Genomic DNA, 25,057 nt, shown 5'->3' on the forward strand with positions numbered 1-25,057 from the left:
AGTCACTTCCCTAGTGCTTTTTTTTTTTTATCAATTGAGAAAACTCCTACAAAAACATTGTACTTAGATTATTTTCAGCAATCAATAGCATTAAACGTAGAATAGAAACAAATCCAAGCATAGTTAGAAGTGCAATTAAAAGCAACACGCATAGCTAGATTAGATAGAAACTCAACTCCCAACCAATATTAACTCCCTGTGGATATCGATCCCAACTTTCAGGTAAAATCTGCACCGACCACTCCTCGCCATTATATAGTGGTGCAGGGTTGGAGCCGATCACAACCCGATCTCATAACTATCACTCACAATTAGGCTCTTAGACTCACTCAGTCATCACTCTCCAATCTCACACACAGGCTCACAATGCCATGAAAACTAGCCCGGAACAATGATATGATGTGCCGATGAATAACAACAAAGACTGAGACATGATGTGAAATGCATGAATAAGATTGAGTACAGAATATCAATGAAACTAGTGAGATGACAGCAAGAAAAGATCACATGGGTCCCAATAGTATCGGCGTAAGTCATAACATGATATCTAGCATGATTTACAGCTCATTTACTTAATTACATGATGGAAACACGAATATTAGCAAGAAAGAGTCGCTAAACGGTGCCATGGAATAAACTAGGTCCGATTCTCATGGTGCACGCTAGCACGCCCGTCACTTGGCATGTGCGTCACCTCAATACTAAACACATAACACATAGTTCGGGGTTTTGAACCCTCAGAACCAAGTTTGGAAGCGTTACTTACCTCAATCAAGCCAAAATCCTACTCTGCGACGCCCTTGCCTCTCGAATCAGCCTCCAAACGTCCTGAATCTAGCCAAAAGCAATACAATGCAATCAATATAGGCCAAGGAACCAATTCCACATGAAAATTTACTTAATTGGACACAAATCACGAAATTCACCCAAACCCGGAATCACGTCTCGGAATCCGACAAAAATCACAAAACTAGAAAGCCCATGAACTCACGAGTCCATACATACGAAATTCACCAAAATCCGACTCTATTTGGCCCCTCAAATCCTCAAATCAAACTCTCCAAAATCCCAAGCCCTAACCCCTCATTTTCACCACTAATCTTCACTAATTACATGATTAAACAACGGGAAATCACCAAATATACGAGTATTAGGGCTCAAGCAACTTACCTCACTGATAATCCCTTGAATCCCTATTCAAAATCACTCCCAAAAGCTTCAAAACTGACTAAAAATGGTGAAGAATGGACCAAAATTCACAAAGTGTGAAATTTATACTTTCTGCCCAGAGATTCCAGATCGGCGGTCCAACTGTCGCTTCTGCGACGCCGCACCTGCGGAAAATCCATCGCAGGTGCGGATCCCATTTACTCCCTCAAAATCCGTTTCTGCAGTCAGAATGACGCATCTGTGGGCTCACAGATGCGACCCATCCATCGCACATGTGGCTCCTACCTACCTCAACCTTGGCCGCATCTGCGGCTCCTTCTTCGCTTCTGCTTGACTCGCACATGCGGTTCCCTTTCCGCAGGTGCGGTTATGACAGCTGAGTTCAACTTCAGCATTCCTCCAATTCCAAACTTGTTCCGTCAATCATCCAAAATCAACCCGAGGCCCTCGGGACCTCTACCAAACATACCAACAGGTCATATATCAACATACAAACTTAGTCAAATCTTCGGAACACTCAAAACACCAATTTACCCTCAGATTCAAGCCTAAGAACTTCTAAACTTCCAAATTCGGCAAACGATGCCGAAACATATCAAATCACCTCCGAATGACCTGAAATTTTGCACACACGTCAAAAATGACACCACGAACCTACTCCAACTTTCAGAATTTCATTCCGACCCCGATATCAAAATTTTCACAGCCAACCAAAATCGCCAAAATTCCAACTTTCGCCAATTCATGTCTAATTCTACCACGGACCTCCAAATCCCATTCCGGACGAGCTTCTAAGTCCAAAATCACCTAACGGAGCTAATAGAACCATCAAAATTCAAATCCAAGGTTGTTTACACATAAGTCGACATCCAGTCAACTTTATCAACTTAAGCCTTCACAAAAAAGACTAAGTGTCTCAAATCCTCTCCGAAACCACTCCAGACCCGAACCAACTGACCTAACACATCATAATATAGCTGAAGAACAAAAAGAAGCAGAAATGGGGAAACAGGGCTATAACTCTCGCAACGACCGGCCGGGTCATTACACATATGTTGAAAATTAGTTGCAAACAAATTGGCACGCCCAATGGGACTAGTTATGCCCTTCATCTCTTTCTCCTGCAAATCGAACACCATAAGTTATAACAAGAAGAGAGAAAGAGCTCGTGGATCAAATGCTGCAAATTCCTCCACAAGTTTCAAGCATCAAGCAATCAAGTTCAAGTTCAAAAAATCAAGTTCAAGCTCAAGAACGAAGAACAAATCAAGTTCAAGCTCAAGAACGGAGAACAAATCAAGGTTTAAGGAGTACGACTTCAAATCAAAGTTCGTGCTAGTTGAATTCAAGATCATCGTTCGTGGCAACAAATATAGATTCAAGATCAAGCTCGAAAACCCTTGAATATATTTACTATTGGAAAGAAGAATTAGAGGATTCACAGAGATTGTAACACTCAAATATTTGAAATCAAATGCTACGATTGTTGCGATATTTTTCGGTCTTGATTTTATTTCCTCGACCCAAATTTATTTTCTATACCAACGAAATTGCTTCCATTTTTTACTTTTCCTAGGTACTATGGTTTTTGATTAAAAAGCAGAAAACCAAGGGAGAGATGAATATGCTTATATGTGGGTTGCTTCATCTGTATTCTAACTTTGTTTTCACGAACTCCAGGCTAGCTTATTCAGGGGAGATGATTATCTGAAGAAAATCAGGCAACTGGAGAAATTTTCAAGTCTGCTAATCTGTCAGTCAGAGGTGGTAGAACTTGAGAGAATAGGATATGGGGGCGAAACAGATTATGATGACAGCATCTGCTGCATCTGTTATGCATGTCAAGCAAATGCTCAATTTGTGCCATGTTCTCATGTTTCTTGCTTAGGCTGCATTTCCAGACACCTCCTGAATTGTGAGAGATGCTTCTTTTGCAATGCAACAGTTTTAGAAGTTCTCAGGACTGATGTAAATGCAGATTGAGGTCATTTCGCGAACTTGGAAGAGCAAGGACGGACTAGTAGGTGGGTTTCTTTTTCCTGGTGATTGGTGACTTGAACAGTGGTTAGACATAGGTTAGTACTCAGCTGAGGGCTCCGAGCTGTGAATTTTGCTCGATGAGTCCCCATAGAGATGCAAGAAAGATCGTAGTACAAGGCTTATGCCTTCAGGTAAGTTATTTTTTAGGCTCTACAATTTAGAATAGAAGTCATAAGCTTGGTATATATCTACCAGAGAAGATGGAATGGTAGGGCGTTGCTCTGGGTAAAAGTTTTTGTAGTGAAGGCAAGGGCATTGTTTTGTGAATATATGAGGTGTCAATTTGAAGAAAATCCTTTTTCATTTGTTCAATCTTTTCTTTGTTTTTTGCACTTTTGCGTAACTTTGGCTCGAGCTTGTTTGTACAAGCTGTGAAATGATTTTATACAAGAGAGGAAGTAGGTAGAGCTACAAAGCATAGAAAACTTCAAGGGTTCACAAAGAAAGACGCACAACAACAACAAACCCAGCGTAGTCCCACAAGTGAGGTACGGGGAGGATAGAGTGTACGCAGACTTTATCCTTGCCTCCTCCCTACCCGTACGCACACACACATTTCCTCTTATTTTCCTCCAAAATCTTCATATTTTATCCTTGTTTTGGTCATAATGCTCGTATTAGTCTTGTATTTCTTGGAAAAGACGGTAGGTGTCTTTTAGTTTTGAAGAAAAATGCTTTTGGATTGAGAGATTCAAAAAGCCAGGGTAACGATGATGACGTTTCTATGAGTTTGCTAAATAATTATGACTCGGGCTCTTTCTAATTCCAAATAGAAAAACAAAAAAGGAGAGAAACCACCCCCTGAAGTGGCGTAGGCTTATGATGCAAAGGAAAAAAAACACTTGTACCTTGAAGCTACGATGTAAGTTACTAATCTCTGATTTTAGAATCATAGATATATAAAGAGACCATGCTAAAGATGATGACGTTGATAAGGTTTAAATTATTCTATGCTAATTATTACGGCAAGCTGGAGAATTTTAAATTTTTAGGTGTTGTCTGGTTTGTGGATTAGTGTTAGCCCCTTGACAAAGGTCCTCGGCAGGTGTGGGTTGTGACAAGGATTTTCATGATGGCCTTGGCACACAACCTGAAAATTGGGCAAAATCATGATGGGCTGCTCGGCATGACGGACAATGCAGGGTTCGACAAACGCACCTTGAACGGAAGCAAGGCGCATTTAACTTGGATGTTCGGGTTGGCAAACAATGGCAAGGAGAAGCCATGTCAAGCAGGGGCAAAGACATGGCAAGGCAAGGCGGGCCAAGCAATGACAAATGATACGGGAAGATTTGATCAAGTCGGGGGCGACTTGACATTAGCGGGGAGCTGTGACAATGAACGTGTGCGACTAAGTCAACGGGCGGCGAGCTGTGGCAATGACATTGGCGTGGAGCAGTGTCAAAGGCAAGGTTGGACGCAATGCCAGACTTGGCACAAAGCAGCTGGGCAAAAATCAGGCACATGCTGTGCATAAGCAGCAGTTAGAAAACATGTGCAAAGCACATGGAAAGCAGTTGGCAATTGCAACCTCTTCCAAGACATGTTGATCATGGCCTAAAAGTGTGCCCACATTTTTGTACTTTATCTTAACTTGTTTGCCCATCAGTTGGGGCTTGTCAACTGATTGTAGCCTTATAAATACTTGCCTAGGATGTCCAAATCGGGGCAGAAAAACTTAGTCTAAGGCATTGTGAAGCCAAATTCGTCTAAGTCATTTTCTAAGGGTGGGAAAATCATTTTGGGGCAGGGAATTAGGGAATTCTTTGTCTTAGCCATAGAGTTGGCTATTGTGTTCTTGTATTCACATGTTAATACGAGTTGGGAAGAAATTCCTGTATATCGTGTGTGCCTTTATTTACTGTTTTTGCTGCCTATTTTCATTCTAAGTGCAAACGTCCCTAAAAATAAAACTAAGTGTTGGAAAGGATGAAGTCAAGGCTGGGCTAGACTGCCGCACGGAGGTGAACCTCGGGCAAAATTCGAGTGACATAAATCACCCCTGTGACAACTGGTATCAGAGCGTGGTTGGATCGAGGTGAAGACACACCGTTCAGTGGTTGAATTTTGTGAAGAATGGCTGGTGGCAACGCAGAACTGAGGGAAAAGGTTGCTGCATTAGAGGCACTCGTCGGAACTATTGATGGGGATCAATTTCTGACTATCGTGACTCGTCTCGCCTATCTTGAGGCCGAGATGAACAGGCTGAGCCAGGAGTGCACAGATCTGAAAACAGAAAATGGGTTGTTGCGTCGTGCTGTTGGCAATGATGAAGCACAGCGTGGGGCAGATCGTACCAAGGTCATAATTCCGGAGCCTAAAGAGTTTAATGGCGGAAGGAGTGCCAAGAAACTCGAAAACTTCCTGTGGGATATGGAACAGTACTTCCATGCTGCCAAAGTGCAAGATGAAGACAAGGTCCCCATTACGACTATGTACTTGGTGGACGATGCAAAGTTGTGGTGGCGTACGCGCGTGGTAGATGATGTAAGTGCTGGTAGGCCGAAGATTGACTCTAGGGAAGGGCTGAAGAAAGAGTTGAAGGATCAATTCTTTCCTAGCAATGCGGGCTGGATTGCTAGAGATCGTTTGAAGAAGTTGAAACAAACTGGAACGGTCAGGGATTACGTCAAGGATTTTAGTTCTTTGATGCTGGATATTAGCAACATGTCTGAGGAGGACAAGTTGCATAATTTCCTTTACGGGTTGCAGTCGTGGGCGCAAATGGAACTCCGAAGGCAAAATGTGAAAGATCTTCCTAGTGCCATTGCTACTGCGGATGCGTTGGGTGATTTCCGGTTGGGACAAGATGGTTCTGATTTCTCTACTACTTTAAAGTCCAAAAACGGGAACAAGGACAAGGGAAAAGAGTGGAGGAAAAACGGAAATGAAAAGGGAAATGCTATTGAGGGCAATGGCAATGAGAAGGGAAAGCAATGTGCTGGACCTTCAACAAATAAGGGACAAAACAGCAAATTTGATGGCTGTTTTATTTGCAAAGGACCACACATGGCGAGGGATTGTCCGAGAATTGAAAAGCTTTCAGCGTTGTTTGAAGAAGAAAAGAGTGAAGATGAACAAAACGAAGAAGATCATGTTCAAGCAACAGCATATTTGGGACCTATGGTGGTGCTGAAAAATGCGGAAGCTACTTCGTCGAGGACGACGAATTCTTCTGGTGGGGGTGGTTTGTTAACCCCCTGACAAAGGTCCTCGGCAGGTGTGGGTTGTGGCAAGGATTTTCATGATGGCCTTGGCACACAACCTGAAAATGGGGCAACATCATGAAGGGCTGCTCGGCATGACGGACAATGCGGGGTTGGACAAACGCACCTTGAACGGAAGCAAGGGGCATTTTACTTAGATGTGCGGGTTGGCAAAACAATGGCAAGGCAATGCCATGTCAAGCAGGGGCAAAGACATGGCAAGGCAAGGCAATGCCATGTCAAGCAGGGGCAAAGACAAGGCAAGGCAAGGCGGGACAAGCAAAGGCAAATGATACGGACAGATTTGATCAAGTCGGGGGCGATTTGACATGGGCGGGCAGCTTTGACAATGAACGTGTGCGGCTAAGTCAGTGGTTGGCGAGCTGTGACAATGACATTGGCGCGGAGCAGTGTCAAAGACAAGGTTGGGCGCAATGCCAGCCTTGGCACGAAGCAGCTGGGCGAAATTTGGACCAAGCTGTGCACAAGCAGCAGTTGGAAAAACATGTGCCAAGCACATGGGAAGCAGTTGGCAATTGAAACCTCTTCCAAGACATGCTGATCACGGCCTAAAAGTGTGCCCACGTTTTTGTACTTTGTCTTAACTTGTTTTCCCATCAGTTGGGGCTTGTCAACTGATTGTAGCCTTATAAATACTTGCCTAGGATGTCCAAAACGGGGCAGAAAAACTTAGTCTAAGGCATTGTGAAGCCAAATTCGTCTAAGTCATTTTCTAAGGGTGGGAAAATCATTTTGGGGCAGGGAATTAGGGAATTCTTTGTCTTGGCCATAGGGTTGGCTATTGTGTTCTTGTATTCACATGTTAATACGAGTTGGGAAGAAATTCTTGTATATCGTGTGTGCCTTTATTTGCAGTTTTTGCTGCCTATTTTCATTCTAAGTGCAAACGCCCATAAAAATAAAACTAAGTGTTGGAAAGGCTGAAGTCAAGGCTGGGCTTGACTGCCGCACGGAGATGAACCTCGGGCAAAATTCGAGTGACATAAATCACCCCTGTGACAATTAGCTAGGAGCGGACAAAAGAGGATAAATTTCTTCGCGTATGTTTCCAGTAGCATCCGAGGTTTATACCAATCATTGAATACACAATACGTCTCTCTCTCTCTCTCTCTCTCTCTCTCTCTCTCTCTCTATATATATATATATATATATATATATATATATATATATATATATATATATATATATAATCACTAAATTATAGTAGTTAATTAGTAGTAATAAAGTACATAGTATTAGTTTTCACTATAAATTTTGACTTAATCATCTCCGACAAGAGCACATGATGAACTCTTTAACACAGAATGACGGATGGTTTGCCCTTCTACCATATTTCTCTTTCCCAACCTAACTCCATTATACTTGATTTTCTTTAGTAATATTGTCTGATGTTCATTTATTAGATATTTTTATACTTCTTATTGATTTATGAACAAAGTTCTTTGTTAGACGGTAGAACTAGAATAGTCTCGTCCCCTCTGCGTTAGTCTTAACTATTTGCAAAATAAAAAGAGGAGTTAATCCGAAATTGAATCGAACAGATTGAACCCGACGTGAATCGAACACGCAACCTTCTGATCTGGAGTCAGACGCGCTACCATTGCGCCACGGATCCTAGATGTTTAAGTTGCTGCAAAACCATTTATATTTATACTGGACCTTTCTCATGAAACATTGACTTTTCCTTTTCCATCGTTATGGGGTGGGGTTGGGGGGGGGGGGGAGGGGTAAATTGTAAAGACTCTTCGTTAGTTTAAAACTTTCTTATAAATTTGATTATGATGTTTTGAGTTTTTTGTTTTTTATATTTACTAATCTCAAGGTACGCGTGATGCACGAGTACTCTATCTCGATAAGTAAATTTATTTAAAATTTGTATTTGAATTATAAAATAAAATTGTAAGTTCCTGAAGATGATTATGAATGTCGATCATTTATAACTAATTAAATAAAGAAAGAAACTATCTCATAGAAATTCTCATTCATCAATAATAGTTCAACTTAAAATTTATTTCCATTTTATAATCTTAAAACTTAATATCACAAGTTGTCAACTTCTTTTTTTATTTGAGGAAGAACACATAGCAACTTAAAACCCTAAATAGTGCTAAAGGCTAGAACTTAAAACATGTGAGTACAACTAATAATCTATGAATTTCATGTGATCACAAAAATCAAAGTGCAATAACAGCCCGAAAAAGACATCAAAAAGGATAGAAAAGCAAACTAGTGAGAGAATTTAAAACTGAATGATGGCTCATCCGTGGCATATTTACTTAAGAGAATAACTAGTTAGAATTAGAACTGAAAATGTATATTTGGTTTTCAAGTGGAATTAGTATTTAAATGATTCTAGTATTGGACAACGTCTAAATAATTGAAAATGATTAGCTCTTTCCAATGTGAAATCTATTTTAAGGCGTTGGAACAGATGTATTTCATATTAAATTGAAGGACATATTCTCTGGAATTTTTTTAATGAAAATTATAGTCACTACTTGTGACACAATAGTGATACTGAATCTAAAATGACCAAATATTTGTTATATGTTTTAATCACGATTTTTCAAAGAGTCATCACATCATCACAAATTTTAAAAAATAAATCTTTCTTTTAGAGATATGGAAAGAAACGTTGGTCATATAGTTCGTTGAAAAAAATGGATAATTGACTGATAATGCAAAATTTGAAAGTGGCTACTATTGAGTGAATATTTTACAAAAATAACTTAATCTATACTATATTAAAAGCACGAAGATCCTTAAAGAAATGTCGTTCGTCTTTTTTACCTTTTAACAAATTTTACTTTAGACAAAATCGTAATTAAATTATTTTTCTAACTATTTAGTACTTCAAATCAATTAAAATTTAGAGTTTTATATCTTTCCTTTTTTGAACTATGTAAAAAGTCCTAATATTTAGGATTTCAATTAAAGACTTTGATGGTATCTAATTTATTTTTTTTAAAAAAGAATTATGTTCACGTGTGGAAAATTTGTATTCCTTATTGAGTCCAAGTCAACATATAATATTTTTAGTATATCTTTGTCACGACCCAGATTTTCCACCATTGGGAGTCGTGATGACTCCTACTAGTGAAAGCTAGGCAAACTAACCATTCGAATTATTTATCTTTTTCCCATTTTAATCCTTTAATAATTAATAACTAACATTAGATAAACAGCGGAATTTAATAAGCGGAAGACTGAAATGTAATACTTTAATAAAGATGCCAATACCAATCCATACATAAACTACCCAGAACTTATGTCACAATTCCACAGACTGTCTAGGATTACTACAAATAAAGTTCCGAAAGATTTATTACAACACTGTCCCTGAAGTATATAAAAGAAACAAAATAAAAGGATAGGAGGAGACGTTAAGGCCTGCGGACGCCTGCAGGACTACCTCGGATCTCCGAATGGACTGAAGGCAGCAACCCAAAGCTACGGTCCGTATGCTCCAGTACTAGGATCTGCACACAGTGCAGAGTGTCGTATCAGCACAACCGACCCCATGTGCTGCTAAGTGCCTAGCCTAACCTCGGCGAAGTAGTGATGAGGCTAGGACCAGACTACCAAATAAACCTGTGCAGTTAAATCATATACAACGAAAAATAAAAACAAAACTTTACAATTAAAGATAGGAAGGGAAGTCATGCTGCAGGGGCAACAAATAGCAACAGAAACCAATAGTTAAATGTAAAGAACACTGTAACTCAATTGTCAATAGAAATCAGGAAAATCAAAGACAAGTGCACGGCATCACCCTTCGTGATTTTACTCTCGTCCTCACCATAAAATCAATATAAATGGCACGACATCACCCTTTGTTCTTTTACCTTACAAAATCATGGCACAGAATGATCCTTCGTGCATTATCACTCATATAAGGGCACGTAATGGTACATCGTGCGGCACGTCATCACCCTTCTGCATTAACATTCTCTCACGAAAATCATACACGGCATCACCTTTCGTGCTTTAACACTCTTCCTTACCCAAACAACAATCACAAGCAATAAGGTCAAGAAAATAAATAAAATCACAATAAAATTCCGGCAAGGGAACAATAGTACAATAATCAAATCTCGGTAAGGGAACAATATCAAAAGCATCAACATCCCGGCAAGGGAGATAACATTAAAAGCAACAACATCATGGCAAGGGAGAAAATATAATAATCCTTTTCTCTTTTTCACATTTACTTCACAACTCAATTCACAACTTGAGCCAACGCTCTATAATGTTCAATTTCCAACAATAATTCCACAAGTCATTTCACAATTTGAGCCAACGCTCTTCAATGTTCAATTACCAAAATTTCTTCCACAAGCCTTGTTCAACAATAAAAATATCACATAAGGCATGAACAATACAAAACGGAGTCATATTAATCATAGCATAAGACTCACGGGCATGCTTGACACCAACGTATAGATACTCGTCACCATGCCTATACACCATACTCAACAATTAACACATAGCAAATAGGACAGAACTCCTAATCCCTCAAGCTAAGATTAGACCAAACACTTACCTCAATGCCATGAACACAATTCAAGCCTCAACTATCGTTTTACCTCTTGTTTCGACCACCAATTCGCTTGTACCTAGCCACAATTTACTTAACGATATCAATAAATGCTAAATGAATCAATTTTAATGCATGAAAATAGATTTTCCAATGATTTCCCCAAAAAGTAAAAATATCGACCCCGGGCCCACATGGTCAAAACACGAGGTTCAAACCAAAACCGGATCACCCATTCCCCCACGAACTCAAATATATAATTTGTTTTGAAATCGGACCTCAAATCGAGGTCCAAATTCCCAAAATTTAAAAATCCTAAGTTCTACCCAAAACAACCAATATCCCCCGTGAAAACCCTTGATTTTGAATTGAAATCATGTGAAAAGATGCTATAGATTAAAGAAAATGAGTTAGAAACGAGTTACAACTGATTCAGAGAAGAACTTTTCTTTAGAAAATCGCCCAAGAGAGCTTAGGGTTTGAGAGAGTTTGAAAAATGAAGAAAAATGCGTCTAAGTCCAAATAAACTGGTCGTAGATGTCGCAATTGCGACCAGAGTTCCCAATTGCGAACCCTTAAGAAACCTGCTTTCCTCGCATTTGCGAACAAGGGTTCGCATTTGCGAACCCTGAGGATTCCTGTTCTCTTCGCATTTGCGATGCGGCTGTCGCATTTGCGATAAATACATTGCATTTGCGACCAAGGCAGCCCAGGCTATAGTTCGCATTTGCGACACATTGTTCGTATTTGCGAGCCAGGCTTCGCATTTGGGAAGCCTGCAGGCCTGCAACACACCAGCAATTTCCTAAGTCCAAATTTCACTCCATGGCCTATCCAAAACTCACCCGAGCCCTCAGGGCTCCAAACCAAACCTGTACACCAACTTAAAAACATCATACAGACTTGCTCTACAATTAAATCATCAAAATAATATCAACAACCATGAATTTAGCATCAAAATCAATCAAAGAAAATCTCAAGAACTTTCAAAGTTTCAAATTTTACAACTAAGTTCCAAATCACGTCATATGACCTTTGTTTCTTACCAAATTTTACAGGCTCAACTTAAATCACATATAAGACATGTACCGGGCTCCGAAACCAAAATACGGGCCCGATACCATCAAATTTAAACATATTTCATTTCCAAAAAACTCATATATATTCTTGAAAATAATTTTCTTTAAAAATTCATTTCTCAAGCTTGGGACCTCGGAAATCGATTCCGGGCATATGCCCAAGTCCCATATTTTTTTACGGACCCTCCGGGACCGTCAAATCACGGGTCCGGGTCCGTTTACCCAAAATATTGACCGAAGTCAACTTAAATTCATTTTAAAAGCAAAATTTATTATTTTTCATAGGTTTTCACATAATGGCTTTTCGGATACGCGCCCGAACTGTGACGCAAATTAAGGTGAGACAAAAAGAGGTTTTTAAGGCCTCGGAACACAAAATTTAGTTCTAAAATAAGTGATGACAAAGGTCATCACAATCTTAAAGTACATTTATTATTTTTTATCCAAAAAAGTGTAGTTATTAAAAGAAATTCACGAGATTTCATTATTCCTTTTTTACTTTAATCTTGATTTTGCCTAAAAATTTTAGTTTTCTAATTTTTAATCCGTAAGAACCAACATCCATGTCCTAAAAAAATTGCTCGATTGAGAAGTTATTTTAACTTATATTATCAACCATTCAAACCTTGATAATATTCCTAAGGCAAGAATAGTTAATATATTGAAGACTCTATTTTTATTGAGCTCAGTTTACGTAACAGAATTAGTCATTTCGAAAATTTATTTGACAAATGGAGGAGTTGATTGCAATAGGATGATAAATTTACTCATCCCACTGAATTAAGACTATAGATATGCAAATTAACACTAAAACAGTAATAAATTCTTTTATATGTTTCAGTATTCTTGTGTTTATAAGAAGTTTATGTACAAAAATGTCATTGCACATATTAATAAATACGTGTGTTAGATGCAAAATTCCGCATTACCCACTAACTATAGCAAAAAATAAAATAAAATCTGCAACTTGATTTAGTGCATGTTTGGAAAGCCAGCTTGAAAATGGATTTGGGTGAAATTGGATGTAATTACACAGTTTGGCATGTTTGTTTGGCCAAGTAATTACTTGGCCAACATGGAATTGGGTGTAATTACACTCTCTAATTCTCAAGGGAGAGGTGAGAATTGGTAGTAATTACATTGTGTAATTATAAGGTTGCTTTTTAGTTTCTTTCCTTTTTGTTTTTATTTTAATTTATTTTCTTTATAACTTTTTATTTCTATTATTTTAATTTTATTTTTACTTTTTAATTTCTTTTGAAATTTTAAAATATATTTTTCTTTGTACATTATTTATATTTTATTTCTCTATCTTTACTTCTTGCGATTTCATGTAATTGCTTATATTTTATTTATTATTTATTTTTTATTCTATTTTTTTGAAACTACACCTCCTAATATTAGAAATAATGAGTCATTAATAAACTTGGCATATAATGAGTGATGCATTTAAAGTGAAATTTCGTTGTTGAATGTGGTTATAAACTTACCATATTTCCTAATCTTAAGTTGCAGTGAAACTTACTATTATTATGTTGGAATATGACATATGTTAAGCTATTTTTTTTTTTGGAATTTTAAAATTGTGTTATATTCATGGTTCCAATTTGCTTGTTTTTATAGTATTGGCTCATATTGCATATTGTTCATATTTTAGTTAGAATTGACAGATTAGTTTTGTCAAACATTTAAATACTATTATGACAATATATTTATAAATATTAATTTATTTTATCAAACATGAATTCCATGATGTTCGTACAAAACGTACATTTTTAAAAATATTATTAATTTAAAAATATTATATAAATTATTTTTACAATATTAGTTATAAATATATGATTACTAATTAATGTATATTCTTTTTAAGTATATGACTTCGTGTTGGATAAATTGTAACTTCGTTTACTAACTATTTAAGTGTTTGAACTCAAGTAAGCTTTCTTAAATAATACATCTCGGATGAATTGCGTGATCACGTCTAATTATTGAAGTGTTAAAACTTGAATAGAAAATAATAATTTGTAAAAATTATTTTTGCTTTTCTAGGTATACAATATTATGTCCATTACTTTTTAATCGAACACTTATTTTATAAAGTTTAAGTACGAAAATGTAAATACATACTCTAAGAAACATTATAATTGGATATAAAATATCTCAATATTTAAAATTACTATACTCTTTGATTCAACATTAAATTCTAAAAATACTTACAAATATGTATCTAATAATTGCACGTTAGGCATACATAGTTTAGTAATATTTATATGATTTTTACTTTTTATATTTATGACTTAAGGTACACGCGCAAAGCGCGTATCCTAAAACTGGTATATATAAAAGTTGTTGAGAGCCAATTATTGGAATTAACGAAAAACGAAATTGAATTTAACGTCAACTGATTTTAATACATTTTGTCTTCTATTATTTTGTCCTCGTTTATTCAAGTTTGGAATTTAATTAATTTAACTCTTAATACATTACTATAAGTGGTTTGCTCTATTTTTTAAATTTATTTCATCTCTGTGGTCTTTTCGTGAAAATAAATTGAATTTATATACCCTAAGTTTAATCTTGTGTCAACTGTGAATTAATTTTACGTACGTCATGGATTTGAAAAAGAAATAATTTTTTGTTTTTTTCAAATTCTTAGTGTTAACTCATACAGAATTTTAAATAATCAATTGGAATTAGATTTCTGTTTAGTGACAATTCTCTTGTTCAAATAATTTTTTTTTTTTTTTTTTGGTAAATGGATAATATTTTTTTCTTTTTCGAATAGTTAAAAGATCGAATGGGTGGAAATCATCTATGCAGACATGTTCCGGAAAAAAAAGAAGCAAAGGGACCCTTTTTTTTTTTTTTTTTTTTTTAATCTCAATGAATTAGAATCACTATATACAAGAAAAGATCTATAATTCGAATACCCTTTTAGAACCATAATAATTTTTTGGTCAAGAAATCAATGCATATTTAGCTCAAGTTTATTATTATTCAAAAAATTTAACAGATTTCATAAATTATCTTATTGGAATAACTGATCTAATTTCTGAGTTTATCATTGATTTCTTCTCAACATTCTGAATACATATAATAATTAATTTAAAACTTTTAAAAGCTAAAGATATAATACATAATAATATTATTAGTGAAATAGTCTTGTATATTTTGAAATATCTTAATATAATAAATTAAAACGTAAAATTATTTATTAAAAAGTGGACCACCTACGTTATTATTCAAGATCCTCGTACTTCCTCTTTGTTTGATATCTATAATTCTTCTCTTTATTTATTTTTTTAAATTATTTTTACATAATTTAAGTATAAATTTTATATAAGGTAAGCTTGTAATGTTTTAAAGGTTCTAAATATTAGGATATTTTATATAGTTCAAAGAAAGATAAATTTAATAAGTAAAATGTTAGTTAATTTTAAGGTTGCACGATGCGTATGTACCCTCCTTCAATGAGTGACATTTATTTAAAATCTATCTTAAGTTATAAAATGAATCTGAAGATGATGAATGTTGATCGTGTCAATCAAAAAGATATTAAAGCAATAAATATCAATAGTTTTACATAAGTTTAAATATAATAAATCTTTTGTTCTTTTAGAGTTTTAGATGTATACGGTCAAAATCGGGCCTACACGATTTTACTATTTGATCAAGACAAGGGAGTTGCATCGGGGGTTGCCTCGTAATGAATCAGAACCGAGCTCGAAGACGAGGCATCAAGTCTGAAGATCGAAGTGTCCGTTGAGGTCGAGGCCAGCAGCAGTCAAGATTAAGTATGGCTGACTTCGAGTGAATTGCAATAACAGAATGCGAGATATTTGTAGCTGGTCGAAGATCACGACGGAAGATCGAAGTGTCCGTTGAGGTCGAGGCCAGCAGCAGTCAAGATTAAGTATGGCTGACTTCGAGTGAATTGCAATAACAGAATGCGAGATATTTGTAGCTGGTCGAAGATCACGACGGAATTCTCGGAACAGATCAAATCAAGGGCAGTTATTTGTACCAATCATGAGATTTACTTCCGTAATTAGTGTCACACCTCTTTTTTACTACCCCGGGAAGGGGCAAGAGAGTTTTTTTCAATTTAAGTGACAATCGAAACGGGATTATTTATTAGATTCAGAGTCGCCACTTGGGATAATTATGGTGTCCCAAGTCACCGATTTAAAATCCCGAATCGAGGAAAGATTGACTCTGTCTACAGTCCGCGAACACAGAAATCCGGGTAAGTAATTCTGTTAACGCGGGAGAAGGTGTTAGGCATTCCCGGGTTCCTTGGTTTTAGCACGGTCGCTCAACTATTATTATTGGCTTATTTATTTGATTTTAAAAACATCTTTAAAACCTATGTGCATTTTATTCTTTTTAAAACCGCTTTTAATAATCCAATTGTTATACAACTAATTATTGCTTGCACGTTTGCAAATCATGTCACGGGAACCATACCCACGATCCACAACATGCTTATTTTATTTAAAAAGATTAAATTGTGGTCGGGTCACATAAATGTACCCCCGAATTTGGAAATTAAGCATCACAACTACGTCATGAGAACCGTACCCGTAGCTATGGTGATTATTTATCCTTGCTAATAAATAATAAATAATAAACATATTTTGAACTTTACTATTTACATACCAACTATATGCAACTTGACAAAACTAATTTAAGTAACACTTATTCTATTTAAATAAGAAGACAAAATAATTAATTAAGCATTACATCAACAAATCTCACGAGAAAATAAAGGGGAACAAACTGTCACCTAGCCTGCTTTGATTTAAAGTCCACATTATCGATTTATTTATTCTCAATATAAAAATCCATCAATCCAAAGTCCAAGCAAAGTAAATCTACCAAGCATATTTAAACATTATAAAAATAATAATAAAGCATGGTATTTATTATTGAATAAGAAAAGGTAAGAGAACTGAACCTTTTATTAAACACTTCTCCTTTGATATTGAACTATAGGAGTTTAGAACAGAGACCCGGTAACACGACTCCGCGAAAACAACCAGAACGCAACTAGAAACCGCGAAACAAGAAAGCCCGATGAACCTCAAAATGCCTCGACAACGACCACAAGCAGTAGAATTGACGACCTCGACTTGCCCTCAACCTCAAACTCGACTAAAGCATGGGTTATAATGGTGTTTTGGGAGCTAGTTTTGAGCGTTAAAAGGTAGATTTTAACTGAGTTCCCAGTAATTTCAGCTCATGTTCATGGAATTTTTCATTTGATTTCTTGCAAAGCTGTTGCGGCTTTTTCGCTAGCTTGCGGATGGTTTTCGAGGAGCTTTAGTGGTGGTGCTAATGGAGGTTTGGTGGTATATTTCAGCTGAGTTTAAGCTGCATTTTCATGATATTTTAATGGAGGTTTTTGAAGGTTTTGAGCTAGAGTTACATGGCTATTGCTGGGTATCGATTCTGCTTAGGTTGAAGAAGAAAGAGCTTTTTTTTTAAGATCTATGACTGCTGTTCTTTAAGCTCCAGCTCTATCGTTCCCTTTGTATTTTGTGTCCTTTTTTGAAGAAGGTAACAGCTGAGGGGCCTCTTCGTTTGGTTGATGAAGAAAGAGAATGGCGGGGAGGTCCTCTTGAAGAAGACGACGACCAGGGTTTTTTTTCTTGGTTTTGCTGAATTGCGGCGCAGCTTTTTGTCAGTCTTTAGGTCTTTTTCGAGGTTAGTCTATTTTAGGTGTCCACTCTTATATAAGAATTAGGTACTATTATATAGGGGTAAGAATTAGGTTAGGATCTCAGCTGCTGAGGTGGCATCGTGATAGGTGAGAGCAATAATTCCGAAAATTAGGCCTAAAACTAGGTCGTTTGAATCCAAATTTTATTCTCTCCGCGAACGAGCCTAAAAATACGATCTCATTTATTAATTAATATTACTTAAGTAAAATAACCAATAATATAAGACTGACTGTTAAAACAAAACTATTTTTGGTATTTTTCAAGATTAAAAAATGACTACAAAACATTAATGAACCTATTTTTTTTGTAGTTTTCGTTTTCTTGTAATAACATAAAGTAAAAGAGTAAAAATTATTGAAATAGATATATTAGGCCTAAATTAAATATTTACGTGCTAAAATATGAAAAATTTTAGGGAGGGTAAAAAATCACATGTCTACAGCTGCCCCTCTTTGACTGGAAACGCGAAGAGTTTTCAGACAAAGAACGACTAGACAGTTTTTTGACCCGACCCTTATTTGGAGAGACTAAAACTAGGGGAAGGAGAATGTGACCGAGCCCTGGTATCTGAGTTGCCTACATATCCTCGGCTATAAAGGAATCAGGCCACGTGTAGTTCAGAAGTAGGAACAGTGATGGAGTATACCGAGGTGGAGAGCCGATCGGGGTGCCGTTCTGCCGAGGTTCCGGTCCGTGGTCCTATTATTACATCAAAAATCAAAAATGAAAAAGACTAACTAAACCTGTCAACTATGAGTTACAAGATTCCTATCTATAAGTCTTCTGAAGCTTGATCTTGAGTCTTGAATGGTTCTTCATGCAGACTTTAGATTTGAACCTTGACGCTTGCTAGTTGCAGGTGCTAGTTCATCCTTCTTCAGCTTTTCGGATCAAGACCAGGCATGCAGTGCTTGTGACCTCGGCCATGTCTTGAGTAGCCCACATCTTTCATCAACTTCTGCATTTGGATTAACTTCTTACCTTTCTTTTTTTTTCTTTATTGTGACTAACTTCTGTTGATCACCTCGGACTGTTGACTCGCATTCTTGCCGCGAGCTTCTTTTGTTGCTAACTTGAATTGTATTCTGAAGTGAATTCTCTTTTTCTCCAGGTAGGCGCCTGATTGCTGAACTTGAACCGTCTTCCTTTGGCCACTGTTTCCTTCCCTTTGTTCTCTGGGTAGGCTCCTGATTTCAAGCATTTGAATTATCTTCCTTTCCTCCAAAACTTGCCTTGTTCTCCCTTTGTTCTCTAGGTGGGCTCCTGATTGCCAAACTTTCTTTAAACCTTGTTGCTTCCATTTGTTCTCTAGGCGGGCTCCTGATTGCTATCTTCCTTTGAACATTGCTTCTTCCCTTCATTCTCCAGGTAGGCTCCTGATTACCAACACTTGCGCTGCTTTTCCTCGAAACTTGAACTACTTCCTTTTGTTCTTCAGGTGGGCTCCTGATTGCTGAACTCCTTTGAACCTCCTGCTTCCCTTTGTTCTCCAGGTGGGCTCCTGATTGTTGTCTTCCTTTGAACATTGCTACTTCCTTTCGTTCTTCAGGTGGGCTCCTGATTGCTGTCTTCCTTTAAACATTGCTGTTTCCCTTCATTCTCCAGGTGGGCTCCTAACTGCTGTCTTCCTTTAACCATTGCTGCTTCCCTTCGTTCTCCAGGTGGGCTCCTGATTACCAACACTTGCACCGCTTTTTCTTAAAACATGAACTGCTTCCCTTTGTTCTTCAGATGGGCTCCTGATTGCTGAACTCCTTCGAACCTCGCTGCTTTCCCTTTGTTCTCCAGGTGGGCTCCTGATTGCTGTCTTCCTTTGAACATTGCTGCTTCCCTTCATTTTTCAGGTGGGCTCCTAATTGCTATCTTCCTTTGAAAACTGCTGCTTGTGAACCTGATTATAACAAAACAAAAGAAATTTTTTTCCCCAGTTTGATATCGGGAACATCTATGTGTGTTAATCGAATCATAGTACCAAAAATCTCTAAGAATTTAAAAGCTAAATCCCATTATTCAGGAGGGTCCTGAAAATTTAAAATTAAATCTCATCTTAATAGTGACAACTTCAAGGCTAAATTCTATTTCCTAAAGGTAAAACTTACGCTAAATCTTATTGTCTATGAAAGTCTTAAAAACTTAAAACTAACCCATTATCCGGGTCCTGAGAACATTAAATTAAATCCCATTATCTATAACGGTCCTGAAAATTTTAAATTAAGTCCCATTATCCAAGAGGATCCTAAAAAGCCGAGAACACACTTACCTGAACCGCGCTCTCTTCCTGGAGGATCTCTGTAGACCGAACAAAATTCCTTGCCCATGAACCACGCTTTTCCTCATGGAGGGTTCCTGTAGATCGAACAAATTTTTCTTTCCCCTTCTCAAACTGCCTTTGTGCTGACAAAATTTGGGCACGACACTTGAAAAAATTCAAACTTCCAAGCTTTGATTTGGACACAATTTTCGTTCCTGTTTCAAACAAAGAGAACTTGTGAGTTTATAAATATGGTGGTTGGTTTGTATCCTTGACTTTGAAGGCGATTGCTCCTTTACTTCCTATGATAACTTTGATTTCCACTCGAAAGACCTTGCTTGTTTATTGATTAACTACTTTCTCTGTCACCCTTATCACGGGAAAATACCTCTGATCCATTCAAACCCAATTCCATTCATCTGTTGCATTGTGATCTTGCATTGACATGTACTGAACCTTTGTGTTTCACATGAATCCCAAAGCACATCAATTTCCATCCACTCAATGCACATGCTGTTCTTTCCTGACTTAAAACACTTGTCTTGGCTTTGAGGTCTATTGCTTCTTTACTTGCCATGATAACTTTAATTTCCGCTTGGAAGACCTTGCTTGTCGCTGGTTAACCACTTTCTTTGTCAATCTTATCATAGAAAATACCTTTGATCTGTTCCAACCTAACACCCTCTATCTGTTACATTGTTTGTGAATTGACATATACCGATCCTTTGTGTTTCACATAAATCTCAAAGCACGTTGATTGTTACCAACTCAGTGCGCTTGCTGTTCTTTCCTAATTTATGACACTTTGATGTGCTAGCCAGATCCTATTTTGTGCAATTGGAAAGCTGGTAGCAAATTTTGTAGTCATTTCTCACTTGTTCTGACCAAACAAACTCAAGAAGAGGAAGCAAACAAGACAAAAGGACCAGAGTAAAAGACAATGGAAAGGGATGATTCTTAACAAGAAACTACAAGTAAAAACCTATCAGATGTGGATCCCAAATCTAATGACCATAACATGCACCTTTGGGTTAAGTGGCCTAATCTGTCAAGCAAGTCTGATGTTCAACTCTTATTATACCCCCTAAGCCGTGAAACTGGGCTTCAATGCTCCGATTATCCAATCCGATTCCTGATCCTTATTCGACTTGTAGTGCCCGAAGGGTTTTCACTATCAAGCCTCTCTCATTTTATTATTTCTCTCGACTCACCGTCGCCTTATGGTGCCTGTAAAGGTTTTCACCAATAAGACTCTCTCATTTTGCTTTTGTTTTTCTCTTTTCTGTAGATGACAAGGCATTGACCATAGTAAAAACATCATATGCTCCTAGCATGGCTAACTCAACACTCTCAAAGATTATCTGGGAGGTCTTTTTTACACTGTAATGTGACTTTCGGACAGGATTAGAAAGAAAGGATATCATAAAGGCTCAAAAATAACTATGACAATGGGGTTAATTTATTTACAACTTTTGGAATCCATTGTAAAAACTTTGCCCCAATTTCTAAAATAATGGAATTTGATTCTCTTTTTTCTTTTTTTTTTAAATGGAATTTCTAAGAAAGACTACCCCACTCTCGACTTCGTGGGATTATGAAATATTTTATTTGGTGCGACCGAACTGTGAGGCTGTCTACGTATCTTGTGGTGACAATAATCAGGTCGAACGTAGTTCACAACACTACTTTTGTTACTATTTTTCTTTTCTTTTCTTTTCTTTTTCTCTCTTTTTTTCTTTTTTTTTCTTTATCTCTATTTTTCTCTTATTTTTAAAATTTTCCTTTTGGAATGAATTTTCTAAAATAAACCTACGGGGACATGAACTCTCTTTTTCGTATGACTCTAACTTGATTCCAAAAGATGGAAGGTTAAAGAAATCAGTACATGCTCAAGAGGGTATCAAATGGTATAAGTGTTTGGGTAGTTGAAAGAGGGCCTCCCAATCCCTGAAAATGCCAAGTACAACACATGCAACTTGAAATGAAAAAGGAATAGCACGCACAATGTTTCTTTTATAGCTTTGACATTGATATCAGTGATATGCTTTCCACTTTTGTTTTTGTGCCTTGTCAAGTACAGAACCCTCGTTGGGTGATCCCCTCTTCACAAAGGATATCCTCCGTCAATTCGGAGACAACTTTCTTGACTTTATCTTGTAACTTGAGATGCACTTGAACTCAAAGTTGTTTTCTTCAAACTGTCTGGGATGCACTCTCCTTTAACGAATTCTTGTCACCCCATTAACTTTCCCAATTATCTACCCCAGTTTCACACAGTTCGGGCTTCAAATGATCTCTAAATGCCTTTACTTATTTTCTTCAAATGTCCCTATCATCTTCACAATTGTTTTATTGCTTCATGATTAAACTAATCTTTAAGACCAGGCCTAGAATTATGCGTGCATGTCATGTCACCAGAACCAGCATGAAGAGAACTATAAAAGGAGAAAAGAACTAAACAGAAATGACTAGAAATAATAGAAAACAGAAAATTGCATCAGACAGACGATGAAAAGGGTTTGAACAACAAGACAAACAAAATAAACTGGGGTACAACCCTAAAACAAAACCAGACAATACTAGACGAGATACTACGACTAAATAAAACTAGGCAAAATAAAAGGATAGAAGAGTTTGAGTAACAAGACAATATCCGGATTACAACCCTGAAATAAACCGGACAACATAAATGACAACAAAATAAACCACTAATACTCATCACTAGCCAACCAAGAAAGGATCATCTTTCCAATCACCAAGCTCAACATCTTAGCCACTGAATTCTGCATCAACAATACTAGTACCTTCACAAGTTTTCATCACATTGTTCTTAACAAATTGCTTTTGGGTTCCCTTTGCTGGCTCATTCTTAAGATCAACCTCTGATAGCGCTGAAAGCTTTACAGCGCGTGGACCTCCTAGGATCTCAAAAGAATTCTCATATTCCTTTTCAAAACAACCATACTCACCATATGCGTCTCATTACGAACAGGCGATGGACTTTGGCTAGTGTTTGCTGCATCTGGATTTTGCACGACAATGTCACCTGTATCAATATGCTTCTAAATTGTATTTTTCAGGTGCCAACACTTTTCTGTACTGTGACCCGGGGCATCAGAGCAATATGCGCACCTTTGAGAAAAATCAAACTTCTTTGGCAGAGGGTTTGGCATTTTTATCTGAATCGGCTTCAACATGTCTAATTGCCTCAACCTTTGGAACAAACTGGCATATGATTCTCCAATAAGGGTGAAAGCCTTTTCTTTTTTCAGTAGTCTTTTCAGTTTGCATTCTGGCCTCGACTGGAACCTTTTGCGGGTAGGTGGATGATATGCTTGAGAAGGTGGGTAAGACATTTGGGGAAGTGGTGCGGGCCATCGCGTGCCTCGTGGGTGTGGAGCATATGGTGGTGCCTTGTGGATAGGGTACTGGGAAAGTGATGTACGACTTTGGGGGTTACGTGGAGAGAAGTAGCATTGGGGAGGATCATTTGGCGCACAAGGAGATCTATGGGGTCGATGTCGAGGCTAAAGCGTTGAGTAGGAATGCCCAGCGGATCATCTTTTCTATTTCTCTTTCTTCCACCCAAACTTACTGGAATGTTCTGAATATCTTCCGTAGTATCTTTCAATGCCGAATAACTCATGATTTTGCCTAACCTGATTTCCTCTTCTACCATCTCCCCCATTTTTACCACATCATTGAAAGGTTTACCCAAGGTCGGAATCAAATGACTGAAGTAGGTGGGCCCCTGGGCTTGTAGGAAAAGCTCAACCATTTCTTCTTCACCAATGGGGGGACTGACTCGAGCAGCTTGCTCCCTCCATCAGAGCCCAAACTCCCTATAGCTTTCCTCTGGTTTCTTTTCCATCATAGATAGGGAGGAGCGGTCTTGGGTAATGTCTAATTTGTATTGAAAGTGTCGAACAAAATCTTGAGCCATGTCGCCCAATGTACACCACTTACCAACATCTTGACGATTATGCCATTCCAAAGCTGCCCCAGTCAAGCTCTCACTGAAATACGCCATCAACAAATCATCTTTATCGCCAACACTTCTCATTTCACTGCAATAAACCCTCAGATGGGCTACCAGATCTCCACGCCCCTCATACAAATTGAACTTTGGCACTTTAAACCCCGCAGGCAGGTGAACATCAGGGAACATATGAATCTGATTTCTCATCCCTTGCATGCTCCTTAAGGACTGTTCTATACCTTTCAGCTTCCTGGATATTTCATCTTGCCCTTCTTTTCCTGTGGCCTTTTCATTTTCAGCATGAGGCTCATTCTGAGGGCTCTGCTTGTATGAGTCAAGAACCTTGTGGGCAACCTCTGATGGGTAATATTGGACATCACGAGCTTTGAGTGGGTATTCATTGTTGGGGATAGTGGATATGACAGGAGGGCAATTTTGGGGAAAGGTAATTGGAGGACAAGTGATGGAGCTACTAGGGGGGTTAGGAAAGCTGTGATAAGCGAGTGGATCTGGAGAGTTTGGGGGATCATCTGGCACTGTGTCCGGAGTCTGGGTAAGGGCAGCATCTAGGAAGCTTGGTGGCGGCGGAGGTGGTGCCTTACCAGTCATCCAGGCCTGATACATGTCCGTCATGTGTTGTCTTAACATCCTTACCTCATCAGCCAAATCGGTGTCCTGTTCAGCCAATTGCTTTTGGGCACCCGTATCAACCAACTCAGTTCTGTTGTTGTCTGCCATTGCCTTTCGACCTTATGTTGTAGAGAAGAGTTAACACTTTAGGAACCACAAACCAACCACCTTTCTGCTATGAAGATGAAGTCATCACGTTAGCGTTAGGGCATTTAAATTAAGATAATCTGACTTTATGTGCAATGCACCTAGCCACAGTTATCGGTTCTAATCAAGGGTACGAAGGTCAGTTGACATCATCCCAATTTGTTGATTTCAATCCTCTCGTTTCTTTGCTTTTCTAGTACTTGCTTGCTCATTTTCTTTCCTTTTTTTTCTTTTTTTTTTTTCTAATTATCACTCTTTTCTTTCCTCTCATTTC

The 25,057-nt window shown here is 37.7% G+C and overlaps 1 protein-coding gene and 1 non-coding gene across 2 annotated transcripts; both read right to left on the reverse strand.

The window, feature by feature from the left end:
- Positions 1–7,980: 7,980 nt before the first annotated feature.
- On the reverse strand, positions 7,981–8,052 carry TRNAW-CCA (transfer RNA tryptophan (anticodon CCA)). The gene has a single exon. It is a non-coding gene; the product is annotated as a tRNA-Trp (tRNA).
- Positions 8,053–23,853: 15,801 nt separating this feature from the next.
- Positions 23,854–24,744, reverse strand: LOC138869371 (uncharacterized). The gene has a single exon (XM_070146984.1). The coding sequence runs from the start codon at positions 24,742–24,744 to the stop codon at positions 23,854–23,856; it is 891 nt and encodes a 296-aa protein (XP_070003085.1).
- Positions 24,745–25,057: the final 313 nt, after the last annotated feature.

Source organism: Nicotiana sylvestris, chromosome 5 (assembly GCF_000393655.2).
Source record: "Nicotiana sylvestris chromosome 5, ASM39365v2, whole genome shotgun sequence".
Classification (NCBI taxonomy): Eukaryota; Viridiplantae; Streptophyta; class Magnoliopsida; order Solanales; family Solanaceae; genus Nicotiana; species Nicotiana sylvestris.